Source organism: Dermacentor variabilis, chromosome 11 (assembly GCF_050947875.1).
Source record: "Dermacentor variabilis isolate Ectoservices chromosome 11, ASM5094787v1, whole genome shotgun sequence".
NCBI lineage: Eukaryota > Metazoa > Arthropoda > Arachnida > Ixodida > Ixodidae > Dermacentor > Dermacentor variabilis.
Window position 1 is genome coordinate 27,737,712 of NC_134578.1, and position 18,573 is coordinate 27,756,284.

Sequence of the window (18,573 nt, forward strand, 5' to 3'; positions counted from 1 at the left end):
CAGTTTTACTTCTCTTGGCTCACCTAGGCGTCTTCTTGGGCGAGTTCTCCCATGATGTGGCGTAAAGAAAAAAAGTCGCAGTTTCGCATGAAAGACGAAGCATCGATTGCGCTAGCTAATTAGTGGACAGCTATACGAAGTAAGAATAGAAGTTTTATCGACCATATAAACTTGTACACATAGGCGTATTAACTAAATTAACAAGCATGGTGTCACGCGAGCACAAGCAAACATGAACACATCTCACTCGATGACCACGGCAACTCGTGAAAACGCTGCAGTGAGGAAGCGCGACTGCAGCAGCCAGCGAACCGACCTTCATGCAGCAGCTCGCATCAGCGCAAACTAAGTCGCGAAAACACAGCGCAGCGCGGACTCTGTACATTTCGCAGATGGCATTCATGTTGCAGCTGACCGGCCAAAGCGCTCGGCCGCCCGAAATAGAACCCCCCCCCCTCTTCCTACCCTCCCCCCGAAGCCTGGCGCGCGGCGGAAGGCGCCTCGCTTGCTCCCCGCTTTCGTCCGTTGCATGCGCGAGATTGCTCTGCGAGCGCGGGCTCACCCTCGCACGCTTTCACTCTCACATACAGCATGCGACGCGCGGCAACGATTTTATCGCTCTTGGACTTTATACGGGACCTCACGGCGACGCTGAAGCCGGTGACTGAAATGCGCCTTGAGCAATAAAATAGCACCCGAAAGAGGCTGATAGGACAGGGCACAGGTCAAGCACTTCCTTAAATACATCCTAGAGAGCCAAAAGTTTTCTGAAGGTCACTTTAGTTTCTTAAAGTACATCCCTTGTTAGTGGGCGCTTGTCTTGTTCCTTATCCTCTCCATGTCATGGTGGCGATATTTTAAATATTCGCGTACTTATTCTCTTGTGTCACAATGTGCACATGCGTACATATGTACATACTCGTACATACATACATACATGCATACATACATACATACGTACATAAGTACGTACGTACGTACGTACGTACGTACATACATACATACATACATACATACATACATACAAACATACATACATACATACATACGCACAAACATACAATTGTCCAACCCACCTTCGCATATTTAGCGTGAAGTATAAATCAGGCAGCCAAGAAGTTGCGGACGTAGTCCCGCGTAAAGACTCCAAAGGAAACTCTTTAGTGTGGAATACGCTGCTGCGTCCGTGAAAACTCCCATAATCGTAAAAGGAATTTACTGTCGCTTAACTTCTAAGGCTGCGCCGCTGATGGCCACGAGAAGCCTGGTATTTTAGCCGGACGTCGTAGAAGTAAGTGTAAAACAAGCCACAGTCGCTGCCTTCAATCTTATCGTCGTGCTCCGTTCTTTCCATTTATTGAGTCGCGTAGCAGTGAACCGTTCAGGTGGGTGACGCGGCAGGTATCGCAGGTAGTGCCGTCTAATACCATTCCTTCACTTTTGGCCTCTGAGGGTAGAGCACCATGAAATGGGCGTGGCACGCGACCACCTTGGTTCCGCTCTCAAGTCGCATAGTCCCGAGAAGTTCACCGTTCTGCGAGCAGAAGAACATTCACGTCCACATCAGCGCAGAGAAAAAAACACAGTAGGCGGATTTCATTGTGAGAAGCATGGTCTCGTTTTTTAAGGACCAGCTCACATAGAAGTGTACTTGTAAAAGTCCATATTATACCATGTTTCTGCGATGTTCTGAAGATATCATCGGAAACCCCTGCTAACTTGTCCGTGTTAGTGACTTGTAATGTTATTTGTTGTTGTGTGAACTAGACTATTACAGCTTGAGTAGAGACAACGGGTGCTTTTCGGAGGTCATGCGACAAGCACACCCGACCTTCTCCAACAGCTGTAACTGCTGGGCAAGTAAGCCGAAGATAAAGATAGCCGCATGCTTCTGCGTCTCATATATATATATATATATATATATATATATATATATATATATATATATATATATATATATATATATATATATATATGTGTGTGTGTGTGTGTGTGTGTGTGTGTGTGTGTGTGTGTGTGTTATATGGCGGAGAACTGAGCCCTGCGCTCTGGCACGTACTTACCCCGATGTGCTTGTTGAGCTCCGGCGAGAGCTTGAATTCCAGCGTGCGGTAGTAGGTACCCGGGGGGATGGGACACTTGGCGGTGTTCTCTAGCTTCGTCCCGTTACCCAGAAGCTTCGTATTCTTCTTGTTCGCCTTGCAGAGGTCGTACACGCTACAATGTACGAGCCAAAGATGTCATGTTGCGTGCTGCAAGTTGCCTGATAGTTCACTTCTTCAATATGTGGTGCGCTCTTGCGCTAGCTATGTTCAAAGACGTTGTAGCTGGTGCGGTTCCAATCCAAAGACGCTCGTGTACCGACATTTATGTGCATGTTAAGCATTTCCCGGCAGTCGGAATTAAACCGGAGCCATCCACAACTGCGTTTCTCCTAGACTTCTTTTGAGAAATTAAAGCCCTTGAGCCGATCAGTCAATCCATCGCTAAGCACTAATGCGATCCCGTCAAAGGCAAATATCTTTCCTTTTCTAAAAAACTTCGATGACGGCGTTGACGGAGCGTTATTAGCTTGACCGAGAAGCAGCAACACGGAAGGGACGACGCCGCGTAATGCTGGCAATCATGGGCTTTCGTTATCAGTATATATAAGGTGAATTCTGCACTGTTAGCCCATCTCTAAATGCTCTCACTATTACTTGTGGCTATTACGAAAGTGGACCGCCAACCGAAGCCGGCGCGGAATGAACGCATTGCACATTGCGTGAATAGCATTGGACAAGAGTTCGCCGAGGGAGAGTTGGATACTTGTGGGCATACGCTTCCATAAAGATTGCTTACCAGCTCCCGAACCCGTCAATACATGGCACGATGTGGCCTTCTGGAGTGAACAAGGCAGTTCTCAGCTTCAGGTCCTTGAGGATAGCATCGTAGACACGCAGCTTTATCTTGGCCTTCATAGTTGAGCCTACGATGGCATCTTTTGTTGTCAGGCGCGCTATCTCGGCTGTGTGATTATCTGCGTTGTGACAAGTGGTTATTAGCATGTTGCCCCGCGCACCATCTCACGCGACAAAGAGGCAGTTGCAAACATGACGTGTACCATTCAGTAGAACTCCACTAACGTTTTCCACAGTTTTTGTTACCCTTACTGTAAGTGTAGCCAATGGACAGCACAATAAATATACGAGTATTTCATCACCATCATCACCAAGCCATTTCGATGTCTACTGCAGGACGAAGGCATCTCCGAGCCATCTCCAATTATCCTTGTCTTGCACCAGCAAGTTTCCTAATTTCCTCACCCCACTTAATTTTCTGCCATCCTTGACTACGCTTCTCTTCCCTTGGCACACATTCTGTAACTCTAATGGTCCAGCGGTTATCTTCGCTACGCATTACATGGCCTGCCCAACTGCATTTTTTTTCTTAATGTTAACTAGAACATCTGATATCCCCATTTGCTCTCTATTCGACACCTCTCCTAGTCTCCTAACGTTACTCTTAACATTTTTCGTTCCATCGATCTTTGCGTGGTCTTTAACTTGTTGTTGAGCTTTTCTGTTAATCTCTATGTTTCTGCTTCATATGTTATCACGTGTAGAATGAAATGATTGTACACTTTTCATTTCCAGAAACGTCGTTTGGGTTTACCTGTGCGGTGGCATTTGCGGTTCCTTACATACAGGTATTGAATAGAAAAGTGTACAATACCGTTGTTCACAGAACCACAAATGCCGCCTGGACGGAAACATACGTCACTAACACCTATAGTGCGTGTCCTTTGTCAGTGGTGCCACGAAGTCATTACACTATTCGAGATACACTAAGGCCATATTTCGGGGATTTCTTGTCATTTATCTACAGTAGTAATGCTAAGAATATGGGTCTAAATCCTCAAGCAGAGTATCGAATGTGCCTCGTCCATAGGAAGTTAAAGTGCAGTTTTCACGAAGTGCCATGGAACCTTTTTTTCACGAAGCACTGTGAGCAGATACCTTTCGTCCTGGTCAGGCGTCCCCAGCTCATTCCTTTCGACCTTAGCACCCATCTGCAGCCTTCGTTCCGAGGCACACTAACTTGATTTAGCAATGACACGCGGGCTACTTTTTATTACAGTGCGCTTTCTTAAATTTTTAAAACTTCCCTTCATGTTTCTTCTGACAAATGAACACGTAACCTTTGTATTGCTCTGTCTTGCAAATACGACCAAGGAAATGTACGATTCAGTTTTTCGGAAGGGAATGTTGCAACCCCTGGTCCGGAGTGCAATGTTCTATCAACTACACGTTGTTTAGTTTTGAGGAACACCGTGTGAATTTCTGTTGTAGCCTCATGGGTACTACGTACAACTACACGGACGCCATTTTTCTTATTGGTGCGTTTTGGCCTCAAATTCAATCACCCTCCTGTTTTCGTAGCACACACTCAAACATATTGACGCAGGCGGTAGGTTAGACTTAGTGCGTGTCTGTGTGCGCTGTGATACAACAACGTCGAGATGATCTGTCAACAAGCCCACAATAGCCAATCATATCCACATTGTGAACTTGCACACAACTCCACCTGTTGATCCCTTTTCGTGAAACTGTTATAGAGGCTCGAAACCTATTCCTCAAGTATAGCCGTCAGTCATCTACAGACCTCCTTCAATGCATTTCATGGAACGTGCATTGAAACATATGATATGATGCATGTTGTTGCATCACTGAATCTGCATGATAAGAACATCGCAAGAGACCTGTTTCTATCAATGCAAAAGATGCCATCGAGAAATAGAAAGACAGGCACAGTGCGCTGACTGACAACCGCCAAGCACGCACCAACAAGGCTGGTAATGACCGTTGGCCAGCTAGTATAGTTTTTAGTCAACCCTGAACAACATGTTACGTGGCGGTTAGCGTTAACCAACTGCAAACATACTTAGCATTGGTCAAGTAGCATGCACTGCATTTTTGCCAATGTTGACCAATTAAAACAGCTGTTAGTACTCAATGCGTGTGTATTTCTATTCCTCGTCCCATCTTTTCCAATGCTGAATGGTCACAAGTGACTGCCCAAACTTGCAGCCACAATTATGTCCCGACGCGCGGAGGGTGCACGGGGACGATCGACTTACTGTCACATCTGAGCATAGGATGGTACTGCACGGGGCCTTCGTTTCCACCGCCGCCGAGAGAGCCCAGCAGTACTGCGACGACGGCGAACGTCATGACGGCAGGCTGTTGTCTAAGCAGGTAAAAAAAAACTGAAGTCCTGCGGGCTACGATTCCACGATCGACCTCCGAGGAGGCTATTTAACTGGCCTTTGCAACCTCCACCTTCCCTTCGCATCGACAATAAACTCAAGCAAAAGAACAGAGGCCAAGATGAAAAAGAACGGAATAATTAGAAACTGGATGTCGGCTCAAAATGCAGTCAGCTTTAAGACTCACAGCTCCCCTGCTGGTGATCCCTAGATCTAGGACAGTCTGAACGAAAGGTGGAAATAGAAGTAATTTCCAAGTACTGAAAAAAAGCTCGATAAATATTCAGTGGTATTGTATTTCGACTGTGATGAATTGCACGCCATCTGGCTTGTACGAATGCGTTCTGCAATAACGTTCATCCTCAATAGTATAGAAAAACTTGTTTAAACCCATTCTTCATTATTTTTCGGCAGATTGACATTGCAAAACAACAATGTCGTCGAGAGAACAGATGTCAAATAACGGGTAGATCAGATCAACAACGATCGCTTTCAGTACAAAGGGTTCCTTAAAATTTTCATTGCTGTGACGGCAGATCAGCAGCTGCTGCGGATGAAGGCACAGATCTATGTGCAGCCCTTACAAAGGTAGAAGCAAAAGCCCCTTCTGCACAAGTTTCGTATTTTCACCCTGTAAAGTCAGGTGAACCATGTAGTGCGAGCCAACACTGCAGTTTATTAGTTCACGGCTTTAATTTTTCCACGCAAGCAAACCCTGTTAGTTGGACCCTAGCTCACCTGCAGTAGGAAAAGTTAGCCGGCTAATGTTTTTCGATACGACTACCGTTACTTTAAAAATACAGCAAATAAAACACAATGTATCGTTTTTGCGAGTTTTATTGTCTGCACTTATGCACACCTTATCCAGGGAAGAAATTCAAGGGTGCCTTTTTCTCGTTTCTTTCTGGTGGGACAACTATGAAGCCAAACATATTAAATAATATTATTACCTTTATTCATGGAGATGTCGTCGTGTATATGCGGCTCCCACTGCTCCTTTTCTCTCACTTGGCAGATGTGCACAAAAAAAATGGACATTTCGGAAGCAAGGAAATTAGAAAATGCACTAAGAAGATTATAGGTCAACTCGCACTCCCAAAGACACATGCATTGGAAGAAATATTTCTGGCCAGTTGGTAGTCCACCACAGTTCCTGAATTTGTACAAATCAATTTCCAAGTGGGTTTAAACCCTGTTCCCAGTTTTTTCTCACACGCCCCACAAAGCACAAGTTCTGAATCGAGTTATCTTGGCTTTGTCTCATAATTAGAATGCTACGTTTGAGCCAGCTGAAATCACCGTGAACACAGCAACATTTTAACTGACGTATAGTTTGTATTAACCACGTAAAAGCATTCAGGGCCGACAAAAAAGAGCTTTGAACATAGGCCAGTGTTCCTCTAGGTCACCCATTGTGACGGTTCCCAAAAGTACCACATCAGAGCAACGTTTCTCTTTACCTCTGCGCACCTTGCTACATTTCTCGCTGGCTCGTTACCTTACCAAAAATATTTCAACCTCTAAACGTGCTTTTGCGCTGCAGAACTTTAAAAACAGTTTGCTTGAACTTACACGCCAACATTAAAAGTAATGTCATTGTGGTTGCATTCAGCTAATTTCTCTGAAGGCCGGGCCACAATGCTGTCCTGACATTTATAAACAATATTCTCATTACGGACTTGTAACAACATTCAGCAGAGGTACCACCTGAACTTTTTGTACCATCTCATATTGTATGGCCCAAGTTTTACTACTTCCATAGGCATAAACCAATGTCGTGAAATGGTATCGTGAAGAGGTTGCGATGTTATTTTTCATTTTTTGTTCGCGTTTCATGTGCTTAATATACCACAATATCTATCTGCTCATACTTGCAAGAGACCATCACGTTGCACTGTCGACCAAATGAATTCCATCGCCTCATCGTAGCCCACAACACGCCCACTACCTCCAGGAAACAAGTCTGACAATACGTCCACGCTTCACCAAGGGTTTAAAACAAAGCCCTTTGCATCAAAGCAGCAGCAGTAGTGCAACTATAGTGTTCGTCATTGTCATATCATGGCTGGTGGCAACGACCAAATTAAAACTGGGTATTTCTTTTTTTTAATCGCATGGTTTGTCATACGGCATATGTTTATTTTTGTTTTTATTTCACAATAGCCCTAAAGACCCGGGAGTGCATTACTTAGGGCAAACGTTACTTGGTGAGGCATGTGCGTAATCTAAATGCAATAAAAAAACGAAACTGGTAAAGAATTAATTACAGTGTATCAACGTATAAACACAGAAAAACAAAAAATAAAAAATAAAAGTTGTCAGTAGAGCAACTTTAAATGATTTGCACAAATAATGACAATGTCGCGGAGGCTTTGGTTATCGGCACATGAAAAATATCTGTTTACAAATCAGAGAGTAACACGTTATATATTATTTATGCACGGCACTGGGTAGAGCGTCTGTAAATTTCGACGCATTTGTCTCCGTAACAATGTCCGATGGCAGATTATTCCACTCTATCGCGGTGCGAGGTATAAATGACTGACCGAATGCGAGGGAACAACACTTTATGCATTTGAATTTGCAAGAATGATCCCGACGTGCAAAAATGGCTGAGGGTTCACACATGAACTCGTTATGAAGAGACACGTGATAGTAAAGCTCATGGAATAGTGTAAGCGGGATATATTACGATGAAGGGTCAAGGCTTCAAGCTCGGTGCGATTTTTTAATGCTGTTACACTGGTTTCTCGTGAATAATCTGAAAAGATGAAGCGTACAGCACGGTTCTGCAGGGCTTCTAGGTCAGTTATTAGGTATCTCTGATGCGGATCCCATATGGCTGACACGTACTGTATTTTAGGCCGTATTAGTGTTGTGTATGCCCATTTGCGTAAGTGCACGGGAGCATGTTTGAGGTTATGTTTAAGGAAACCAAGCGAACGGTTTGCAGATGCGAGGATATGGTTAATGTGATTATTCCACGTCCAGTTAGGGGTTATGTGTACGCCAAGATATCTGTAGCTGGAAACTTGTTCAACAAGGCTGTCCTTTAATATGTAAGATGGTGAAGTTCGGGATGCGTGATTAGTAAAAGACATGTATTTACTTTTAGCGAGATGTAGAGGCATTAAACAGGTTGAACACCATACGTTTATTGCGTTTAGGTCAGATTGAAGAATGTCATTATCACAGTTAGAGTGAATATTACGATATATGATGCAGTCATCAGCAAATAGTCTGATATTGGATTTGATGGCGTCTGGCAGATCATTATTATAAATATCATTTTTTAAAGATACGTGTAGTCCTTCTTCGTGAAGAATCTGTATAAGTAGCTTGTGGAACTTATTGGAGAAAACAAATTACTTGCAGTCAGGTATTTCACTCAGAAAAATAATTGTACCACAAGGGAACTAGAACTTCGACAAACGTGAAATGTTAAGGCTTTTATAAAACACGATCATCAGAAAGATCAGTTCTTGCAGAGTGTTAAGTTACTTATGCGTCCCAAATGTCTATCAGAACACTCCTTGAGGGTTCACGTACGATCGACACGCCAATTCAAGCTTAATCCTTAACACGCTGTACATCAGAGCTGTAGTGAAAAACCACGGAACACTTTAGAAATTGTGCTGGTGATGTACATCGCCGTGTTAATTCATGCTAATATGCATGGAACGCTCTTTGAGTCGGCAAAAATGGCACAATAATGTTGCACAAGGCAAAATCCCATACTATGGGTTCCGTATTTTTATTCGTGTTAAATGACTGGACGTCTCCTTCCATTGTCGAATTTCATTCATTTAATTTCACGTATTTACTATCAGGCCGTTAGGTGTTACATAGAGGAGTGGGTAATGGACAGTAATACACGTGTGGAAGGCAGACTAACGAAGGTATTCATATACAGCCGACTTGAAAGCTTCGGGTACTGTGATTAGTCCTACTGGTTGGCACGCCAACTTTGAACCGGTGGTCCATTGGGGATGAAAAGCAAGTAGGAGTAATAAAGATTGATTCCTTTGGAGTTTCATCGGTCCAACATTTTCTGAAAGAGGCGTAAACGAGAACTACGACGGCGTAAAGAAAAGTCAGGAATATCTCATGTTTCCTTCATAAGCGTTACGCTGGCTGAACGAGAATAATTAAAAGTACAAAACGAACAGAGCGATTTCGTATGGATTCGAGAACTTGTTTGAGTGGTTTAGTATGGAGATCCCAAACGGAAGAGGCATATTGTACTTTCGGGTGCACAAGAGTCTTATATATGGAGTCTTATATAGAAGTAGTTTTAGGAACTCAGGAGCCAGGCAAGAATTGCGATGAAAGAAACCATGTGTTCGGTTAGCATTACTAGCGATATGTTCAACGTGCGTTTTCCGTGATAGGTTGGTGGTAATGTACACGAAAAGGTACTTATGATCAGAGACAGAAGATAAAGGATAGTTATTAAGGAAGTAGGTGCATGAAGACTGGTTAGGCGTACGCCTTATTCTCATTGCTTTGCATTTACCAATATTTAGTTTCGTAGACCAAGTGTGACACCAAGTGGAGATGTTATCCAGATAAGATTGAAGAGTGACTGTATCACGAGGTTTAGACATTCGTCTATGTAATACAAAATCATCAGCGTAGAGTCTAGTTTTTGAGTCAGTGGAATCAGGAAGGTCGTTAATATAAATTACGGGCGCTATCACGTAAAACTATTCCAAACTTTTCTGTTCCAATTCTGCTATCAGCCCTCCACGATTGGTCAAAAACTTTTTTTCCACCACCCCCACTTCACCTGTCTGTCACATGACGTCACGAAAACCGCGATAGCTCCCCATCTGATATGATGTGTGCACACCGATTATGCATGATTTGACAGAAAAAAGAACAACAATTATTTTTGATTCGACCCCTTTTCGCCATTAGCCCTCGGCTATTGGTAAATAGTTTTCGGGCTGCACCTACTTCACCTGCCCGTCACGCGACGTCACAGAACCGCACAAACTCACCGCGTCAAAGTGACGTGTGCACGATAAAGATGCATTAATATGACGAACAAAATTGAATTTTCTTCGGAATAGCCGCAGGCTGCCCCGTTCCGAAAGGAATAAAAGATGGCTGCCGCCGATCTCTGAGACGTTGGCTACTCGCACCTGCCGGAGATCATGGGTGTATTTGCGTATAATAAATCTTCTCGCGTGGCCGTGTAACGTTTTCGAGCACTTTCGGCACGTTTGCCACCTCATTCTGCCAACTCTTCTTTGCTGAGGGTCAGTTTTAGCGTCATTCTTAAGCTTTCGTAGCATGCCGCCGCAATTTTCGACCAGCCACCACAAGCTAAGTAAGGGAAAGCCGACCAAGCACAGACGCCGGCACCACCCCCTTCATGCGGTTATCGATTTTAAGCGCACTGGCTCTGCCCCAGCGGGTCCCTCTCCACTTGAGCGTTCTCCTCGCCTCTTGTCAGCCAATTAGATACGACATGCCGCTCAGTGTAGGCAATGCTATTCGTTTTTCGAGCCAACAAAAGTGACCTCCTATGGACGAGGAGAGTGTTTGATTGGTCTGTACAGACAACCCTGTGGGTGACCACCCGGTGCTTGCGTGGGTAGTTACGCAAATTTGACGTCGGGAGATTGGAATAGAAACATATTGGAATAGTTTTACGTTATAGGGCCCTAGGATAAGATTGGACCTAGTAGACCATGCGGAACTCCAGATGTTACGGGGCATACAGGTGAGTCAAAGTCAATAATTGTAACGTACTCGATGCGGTTGCAAAAGGCACTCCATCCACCTGATTAGATTAGTATCAAGACTTAGTTTACTAATCTTGAAAAGTAGTAGTTGATATGACACAGTGTCAAATGCCTTCGCAAAATCTAAAAAAAGCAATCCATAAATGTTAAGCAATCCGAAATGGAAAATAAATGATTAGTAAAAGCGAGCAGTTCAGTTTCGCATGAGTGGCATTTGCGAAAACCAGGCTGATTAGGCGTGAAGAAACAGTTCGATTCGAGGTGCGAGATTAGACTAGGATTTATTATGGGTTCAAACAAGTCGCATGGAACTGACGTTAATGAAATATGTCTGCAGTTGTGGGGGCTACGAACGCCAACATATTTGTGTACCAAATCCACCTTCCCCACCTTCCAGTCGTCTGGCAACGTGGTACTCTGCAATCACTGCGAAAAGACATGCGACAGTATAACGGAAGAATAGGTATGGGTGCTTTTCAGACACTTGTAGTTAATAACATCGGTATCAGATGAAGATAAAATTTTCGAAACTTCAATGAGTTTAGAAATGCCTACTCAGTAGATAAGAAAAGGGTCCATTTGTAGGAAGTCAGGTGAACAAATAATAGGAAAGGTTATTTTTGCTGTACGTGAAAAGCATGATGAAAATCTGTTATGTAGGGTACAGCACTGTTTATTTGGGACAAGAAACACCATGGAGTACCATGGGGACACCACGGGGTACCATTAACCAAGAAATTCAGAGTAAACGCCGTAGTTAAAGGCATATCTAGGAGTTTCTAGAAGGTCCCAATGTCAAGCAGTGACTTCCTGATACTGGAGCACACACTACAGGTTTCAATCAATGTAATCTAACTAAACATACCATAAAAGTGATTGTGGTGGCTTGATTTGTCTTTATGCGTTTGCGTCACGAAGTGCCACATAACCATGCTTCGTCTGTAATTTCCATATATGTTGACACTTGTCTGTGCGACTATACTGAACAAAACCTGAAGGCTTTGCGAAAATAGGTCTTGCAGCTGCCATTTTCCTTATTGAGTGCAACGTACAAGCCCCGGATCTGTCGCAATGACAAATACAACCTCTTTAATTCGAAACCTTGTCTGGCGTTATTGATTCGCCATAGTAAATTGAGAACGTTATGACAATCGAACTAATTTCGTCTTTCACAATTCAAACATTGCATTGCTCAGTGATCCCTTCAAATAGGAAATCATAATGTAAAGGACTCCCTTGAGTGTTCCTCCACTCAACAATAGCAGCGTTTCAATTTCCATCGTGGAAAAATCATTAGGCACAATATTGCCTCGAGTTCGTTGCCTTAATAAACTTTTCTTAGAAGAAATGGGCATTCGTGCATTTATGGATGCATTATCACGAGTGCCGTTCAGTGGCAACGAGAAGCCTGAGTAAGCGACATGCAACACCTTCATTCGTGCGCAAATCCAAGCTTTGAGCTTGCTGCGGACTGAAATGGCTTTAATGAGATTAATTACTGCCGCATTAAATATTTTTTCTAAATATGCATTCAATGTAAGCATGTCTTAGTGTGGCGTGCTGCTCTTTACATCCATAGGTGGGTATCATTTACGTTTTACTCTCAGCCTTGCCATCCGAATATATTCTCTTTATTCCTCTGAATTCACACTGCAGAACTCCACGTGACGCTGTTTCATCGCTGATGAGACATTCTAATCCCAAATGTCCGTTGTCGGCCTGGTCTTGAAAACTCTCAAGTGCAGGGCTTGGCATGAAAGCTTCGTTCCCTTGCTTTCCAACATCATAGCTGCGATGAGATTTCCATCCTGGGCAGAAAAGAAAAAGGAATGGGGAGAAAGGAAGGAAAAATTTTGACCATTGTGTAAGTGGAGTTTCTGAGCCTGTAATTGCTTTTCCGGAGCAATGAGTGCTATAGTTTACTAACGAGAAGGGAAAGGAATCACGGCGATCCAGAATCTAAATTATTAAAAACAACTTTACGATGCCAAAAGGCAACGAAGCCAAAGAGAGCGTAGGGGAAGAGGTGCTTCTTTTGTTTATTTGGAGTGTATAATAAATGTGAGTGTGGCTTGAATTTTTTTCGATAACCTTCATATTCGTGATGAAATTGAAGGAAAGTTGAACTGACCGAAATGTCGACTGGCCAGTGGAGGTAGCTAAATCTAAAGCTTCAGCATGATACGTGCGACGCTTTCGCAAATGAGCTACGGCTGCCTAGTTCCTTAATCCCTTAAGACTCGTTCACAATTAGCCTACATTTGATTTAAATAAAACTGAGAATCATTATGGTTTATGCTTTTCTTGATTTCGTTGCCTTCCTTAGAAGACAATTTGCAAATAGAGGATGTGGTAAAGTTCATTGCATTTTAGCAACATTCATACGTTTAATAAAATGGCGACGCTATTTCGAAACCTTCGAATTAATTTCATAACCTCACACAATGTGGCCATGGTGAGACCACCAACTTCAGCCGGGATAACGTAGCGGAATTGCTGTGTAAGAGAAAGGCTGGGCCCATGAAATGACAACAAGACACGCGACATGGCGATAAAATTTGAGACAGGAAATTTTTTGTCAGTCCAGAAGGCGCGCGAGAGGGCCGTCAGGTTGGTCTGATGGTCCCCGATGGTCCCCGAGTGACGTTGAGTTTGCTTACGTCTATAGTGGACCAAATAAAGTTGTTTCACTCCCTCACTCACATTGGATTTGTTTCTGAGACGGCCCTTTCCTTCACAAAACAAGGAATTAATATATTTAGGGATGTCAACCAATTTCGACATAAGCATCAGGAGGGCACTTGCACATTTTAGGATGGTTTCGTATAATTAGGTTGCCTCATAATGTTCATGAATTGACTAAACTTGCTTCATTTCTTGTTTACGGTCTGTGGACCTTCAAAAGCAGCTACGGCTAAACAGCGAACACTACCCTAATAAACCCGGTGGCCGCGGATTAACGTGTCGCAGAGACGGTAGCACGAACCGCCGCACATAACACTTACGCCGATATGCTTCTCCAGTTTAGGCGAAACCCGGAAGACAAAGTTGCGCCAGTAGGTTCCGGGCTGGACGGGACACTTGGTCGTCCACATTGTCACCTTGTCGTCCGGCACGTTTTCACAAACGTCATAGACGCTGGAAAGAAAAGCAGGGCATAAGGTGTTGGAGGATGAAGCTGTTTATATATCTGCAACTTTGTGTTGGCATTTCGTGCGTGTGTGTTCTTTCTTCTTTTTATTTTGAGAACAAGATCTTCTTAGCCGACTTCAGATGGATCTGGGTATCTTGTAACAGCTTCTAGAAAGAAACTGTCACTCAGATAAGTTGTAGATTTTGTATGAGCATGAAAATAGTGTTAACTGATACCTCGTCATGTTCAAAATGCGTAGCAATAGTCAGGAACTGAGAATATAATATAAAAACGAGTCTAACTAGCCACATACGGGGTGAGATAATGGTCTCAGTGTCGCTGTCGAGCTCTGCCGTGCCGCCACCAGGTGCCATCTAGCTTTACTGCTACGCCCTCCACCAGATGTCGGGGAGTGCCCGAGTTCGATCAGCAGTTCGGCAGGCAGTCGAGATAAGCAAGAGACGCTTAGAGCATTGATCGAAAAAAGTGGGGAAGAGATTGATACGACCGGATCCGTTACATGCCTAGGTAGCGGCACAAGGTCGTTAGAGAAGTTCTGAGCAGGAAAAAGAATACTACAGAGAGGTATACAAAAATGCTAGAATGAAATGCATGTACAGCATACCTCATTAGCCCAAGCAGGCTGGGAGACTGTTTGTCACAAATCCATTTCAACGGGGACGCCAGTAAATCATGATCACCACCATCATCGATAGGGTGCTTTGATGCGAGCGTGTTGCCACGCACTTCAGGAGGCAAGGCGCACGCATCAAGGCAGCGTAGACTTCTTCAACGCAGCTTTCAAGGTGCTAACCGCCTCCTTCTACTACCCACTCCCCTTTCATAACTTTTTTTTCGTGGCCGCTGCAATTTGTAACGGCACAAGCCATTGTACCTTAACGTGAGCCAAGGTTTCTGGTTTTTTTTCTTACCAGGAGCCGAAGCGTTCTATACACGGCACGACTGTGCCTCGAGGAGTGAAGAGCGCCACCCTCAGCTTGAGATCCTTCAGGATGGTGTCGTAGACACGAAGCTTAATCTTGGCCATCATCTGGTGGCCGATGATTGCGTCCCTGGTTACCAAGCCCATGATCTCGGCACTGTAGTTTTCTGCGAATGTTTTTAGGCGAATCGAACTTATAAAGGACAGAGGAAGGACTCATGCAAATTAAGGACAGCGCGTAAAAATTAACTTCTCTTTGTGCCATCTGTCATTCATGGGTTGGCTCGAGACATTCGCAGCTATCCAGAATTCATAATTCTTACCAGTCCGTCAGCGGATCCAGTTATTTCTACGATCAACTGATGTCTTGGGTGCGCTGTTCCATCAAGAAAATCTGCTACTTACATCTTATTGAAAGTTTCACGATATTTCCATAGACGTACTTTATTTACAAGTCACTGAGCTAATTGCTTGATTGATGAGCTTTTACATCGCAACCCAGCGGATGTGAAAGAAACCACAGTGGAGGGCTTCAGAATACTTTTGAACATCCGGGCTTCTTGAACCTGTACCTTAAGCTGGTTGCAGAAGCTTTTTATCATTTCACCCGTCGAATTGCAGCCACCGCGGCCTGCATTGTTGCCAGCCAATAATTATGCGTACTAAAAATGAATAAATAGCTATCACCAACACGCGCAATTACATTAGGCTAGACTGTTTATCAAATTTCGTGGAACAATTTGGCGCATGATCTTTCCTTCGGTACACTTTGCTGGACAACAGTTGTACAACTGATAGTTATTATCATCACGTTCGCGCCTGAAGCCTTCATTTATCTCAACAATTTAATGTTGCGCTCATGCTGAGTGTTTCAGAGGCAGGCATGTTGATTATAATCGTTTTTGTTTGTTCAACTTGAATGATGTAGTGGTTAGACTTTCCCTGCAAGAATTGAATATCCATGCCCTATAGTATTTTCCAGACTGAAATACTTTTATGTTCTTGTGCAAGAGTTGGTTCATTGATCCACTGTGCGCTTTATAAGCACTGCTATTGAAGTTGAAGGGATAAGGCAGTATACCTAGCTTGAAAGCTTGATAAACACCAAATGTGGACGCAATAATCCGTTCAACCCAGCACTGATGCTGGTTATTTTCAATACAAGTTCGGTGCGGGTGAAGGAATCATTCAACATTCTCAAGAATTTAGGATTTGCTTAAACTGGCAGCGAACGTGAATGTGGTGACGTCTCCTTGTATGATTTTAGAAAACTGAAATTTCTATTTGTTTCACCCAGAACGCTCAATTTTAACGCTGTATATGTACAATCTTTTCCGCGCACCCTGTGTAATGCATGATATCCTAAAGCTTTGGTACACTTCATTTCGCTTCTAGTCCCTTTACGAGCACGATTGCCAGAGTCATCGTAGATATCAAATCTCTTTCTCAGAAACGAACCAGACTGTAATGCATAGAATGTTGAGTTCTCCGTTCTTCGAGGTTATTTCCCACTCTTTCTTTTTTGGACGCTCCATCCTTTTACATTAAACATTGTGCATATCGCTTGATTCTTCTCAAATAAGAAGTGTTTTCTTACTTCCTGAAATATTAAGTTTCACATTTATCTTTTTAGAATATTGCTCATTTTTATACCTTTTTTTTATTTCGTGCCCATTGACACGATAGCGCCCAGGACTACGTGTCGCAGGAAATCCGGTGTCTACGTCGCCGGAGTTGCTCATGAGCGAAAATTCCCGCATACATTTAGGTATATGTACACCACGCCTTGATATATAACATATGGTATATGCGGGTTATATTGCCACACCATTCTATCACTAAGGTTCCTCATACCAGGTCTTACATTCTTGACAACATTATTCCTCGAAATTTTGAGAATGGCATCCCACAAACAAATCCCACAAAAAACAACAAACAAACAGCGCATGCATTTCCTTTTAAACCTTCTCAGACTAGAGTATTGAAAGTGCGCATCAATAACTGAGCTCAAACAGTAAAATGATTTAATTTTACTGGCGTGGCTGTGTACTACCTCTGGGATCGGCCCACGCTAGAGGCCGCGTTTCTACTAGAAAGCTCGCCTTCCTGCATAGCATTGGCAGCCAGCGCTTCCTGGTAAGCATTATGGTTACATAAGCTGCAGTTGCCGGGAAGCGTAAGAAGCAGTGAGGGATCATTGAATGATATCGCGTTCCACTATTAAAGACGTTGCTGAAGCGTCCTCCAAGTATTTCTGTATTCATTTTCGAGGTCTAATATCTAATGCAGCTAAGTTAACTGCTCTTATAATTCTCTTTTAGCAGCTTCGTGATATTTAGTAAGAATTCCACCTACAGCTTGGAGCTCTCGGGCCTCCTTCTGTGTATTTATTTGTGCGTTCTTTTATGCTACGAACATTATAACCTTGAGATGATATGATTCCGAAAGGGGGCTAATATATCAGTGCACAAGACAGGTGTCTCGCTGGTGTGAGTGGGAGACGCAAATTGAGCGCGAGCACCGCAAGGAGTTCCAACTTACGGCTGCATTTGATCAGCTGGTGGTATTGTACCGCGCCATGAGCAACGGTGACCAGGTAACCTAGGAGCACCGAGGACACCGCAAACGACATCATGATGACCCCGACGGTGGTAGACGACACGCACTCCACTTCACGAATAACGAGAGTGCAACTCTTTAAACCTCTGCTGTCGAAGGCCCTTATGGCCTAAAAACAATAGTTTCGCCCTAAAGAAATGATCTGCGATCGTCCTCGCACCTACTGTTTCCGTTTTGTGGCGGTTGCGGTGAGAATTCGACGAGACATTGCAGCTGAAGTACGCGAAGCTTCTCTGGCCAGCTGTTCCACGATGCCGGCACGTTTAGCTTTTGTCTTCGTGAGTCTATTGTTTTCATTTTTTCTGCTTCTGCTGATGGTTTTTCAACGCTAATAAAGTAATCAAGGGATCTTAAATGTTCGACGAGCATTATCGCACTATTACTGCAAGAATTTCAACGCGTACACCATATAAATCAAATGATTCGTAGCTTACTGCTTTTATTTGCAGTAGCTGTTCTTTCTTATGGGGGCCCGACAGATGTAAGAAAAAAAATTGAACCTCGACAAACAATTTGCTTGACGTGCTTGACGGATTACAGGTATAACTTCTACCAGTTCTTATTTTCATACTCACCGTGTTCTTCGTTTTCTCGGCGTTTTAGCTATGACACCGTAGAAACAAAGACAAATTGTACAATGCCACCGCCGGTCCTTCTATGAGCTCTTGTACGCTACTGCGAATTCAGGTGTTCGGTTAGAAGAGTCATTTTTGATGTACATCGATGCTGAATATTTAAGATAAAGAAAACTACAAGTTCAGAAGCAGAAGTCTAACATTTCTACCATATCGAGCGTCACACAAACAATAATTGTAATGATTCACCAGTGACACCCTAGATATTTGACCACCCGCAGTCAGTCGCGTGATGTGCATTA

General features: G+C 43.5%; 2 protein-coding genes across 2 annotated transcripts; both read right to left on the bottom strand.

Annotated features, from left to right (window-relative positions):
• Positions 1-1,321: 1,321 nt before the first annotated feature.
• LOC142563646 (uncharacterized) lies at positions 1,322-5,400 on the bottom strand. Its single transcript, XM_075674230.1, has 4 exons — positions 5,120-5,400; positions 2,842-3,019; positions 2,064-2,217; positions 1,322-1,534 (listed from the first exon to the last, which is right to left on the bottom strand). Exons 1-4 carry the CDS (start codon positions 5,211-5,213, stop codon positions 1,421-1,423), a joined length of 540 nt encoding a protein of 179 aa, XP_075530345.1. The 5' UTR covers positions 5,214-5,400; the 3' UTR covers positions 1,322-1,420.
• Positions 5,401-12,610: 7,210 nt separating this feature from the next.
• LOC142563063 (uncharacterized) lies at positions 12,611-17,885 on the bottom strand. The gene is made up of 4 exons (XM_075673573.1): positions 17,619-17,885; positions 15,067-15,244; positions 14,007-14,139; positions 12,611-12,809 (listed from the first exon to the last, which is right to left on the bottom strand). The coding sequence occupies exons 1-4, from the start codon at positions 17,710-17,712 to the stop codon at positions 12,696-12,698; spliced, it is 519 nt and encodes a 172-aa protein (XP_075529688.1). The 5' UTR covers positions 17,713-17,885; the 3' UTR covers positions 12,611-12,695.
• Positions 17,886-18,573: the final 688 nt, after the last annotated feature.